We start from the raw sequence: 1,055 nt of genomic DNA, 5'->3' as shown, positions 1-1,055 counted from the left end.
AAAAAAAAAAAAAAAAAAAAAAAAAAAACATGAGAAATTATCTTTTCAGGGTGGGAGCTGTGCGTCTCTGGCTATACATGGTGCTGGTAGCTTTTTTTTCTCAGCTGGAGCTTGCTGCTGGGGAACCTTCCCAGATGTTCCCCCAGGCACATCTGTGCCTGCCCTTCTCTAGCCTAGTTGAAAAGCTGAATTGGAAACATGCAAAATGAGGAGTTAGTGTGTGTAAGGAAGGCTTATCTTTTCAGCATAGTCAAGGCACCACAATCTCCAGATTCTCAAATCATATAATAACACAAGCATTTCCTTTGGTTTTCCTCTAGGACTCCGGAGCAGTGTCCAAGCGTAGTTTCTTTGCTCTCCGAGAGCTACAACCCACATGTGCGTTATGGGGCCGCAATGGCTTTGGGCATCTGCTGTGCTGGGACTGGAAACAAGGTAAGGAGAAAAAGCCACCAGCTCCCACACCAAGAATGCTTCTGCTGTCTTGCTTTCTGGAGAGACATTCGTGCAAAAAGGTCACATGAAACAAGTTTTACATGCATGTCTTACTGACATGACCTCCAGCTCCTGCAGCAGTTGATGGTGGGGAGGGTGTGTGTGTGTGACTTCCTGCCTCAAATTTCCTTACCTTCATCCTAGATTTTTTTTCTTTTTTGTATCTCCTTTATGTAAATGTTGATGATTACTGACGGAAATCTTTTTTCATCAGTCTGTGAGTGCTGGGTGAATTGTTTATCGATAAGAATCAAATCCTGCCAAGCCTGTTCATAATTCACGTGATAGCCACTTAACAAAGTAAAGTGCCTGAAATTAATATTCATTGAATACGCTGTGCTTTAAATATCTGAGTGTACTTGGGGAATTATTTTCTTTTCTAGAGGTAAGAAGTGTATTGTTTTAGTATAATGAGTAGAAATACATTTTTTTTTAATTGCTCCAAAGGAACTACATTTTAACCAACCAAAATAGTAGACCTCAGGTTTTATAATGAACTCTAAAGGTCATTAACATAGTCTCATAGTTAGTAGGTTTGGAAGGGACCTGAGCAGATCAAG

At 40.5% G+C, this 1,055-nt stretch overlaps 1 protein-coding gene across 1 annotated transcript in view; it reads left to right on the top strand.

Moving 5' to 3' along the window:
- Positions 1-1,055, top strand: part of PSMD1 (proteasome 26S subunit, non-ATPase 1) — a 137,696-nt gene that overhangs the window by 87,393 nt on the left and 49,248 nt on the right. The window contains exon 17 of the mRNA XM_019503436.1: positions 321-435. Within this exon, the coding sequence (XP_019358981.1) occupies positions 321-435 (115 nt within the window). The remainder of the gene's footprint in view (positions 1-320; positions 436-1,055) is intronic.

The sequence above is a fragment of the Gavialis gangeticus genome, unplaced genomic scaffold (assembly GCF_001723915.1).
Source record: "Gavialis gangeticus isolate Ggan-Ray unplaced genomic scaffold, GavGan_comp1, whole genome shotgun sequence".
In the NCBI taxonomy this organism is placed as follows: Eukaryota; Metazoa; Chordata; order Crocodylia; family Gavialidae; genus Gavialis; species Gavialis gangeticus.
Note: the sequence above shows the minus strand (reverse complement) of the source record. Positions and strands in the feature narration are given on the sequence as shown.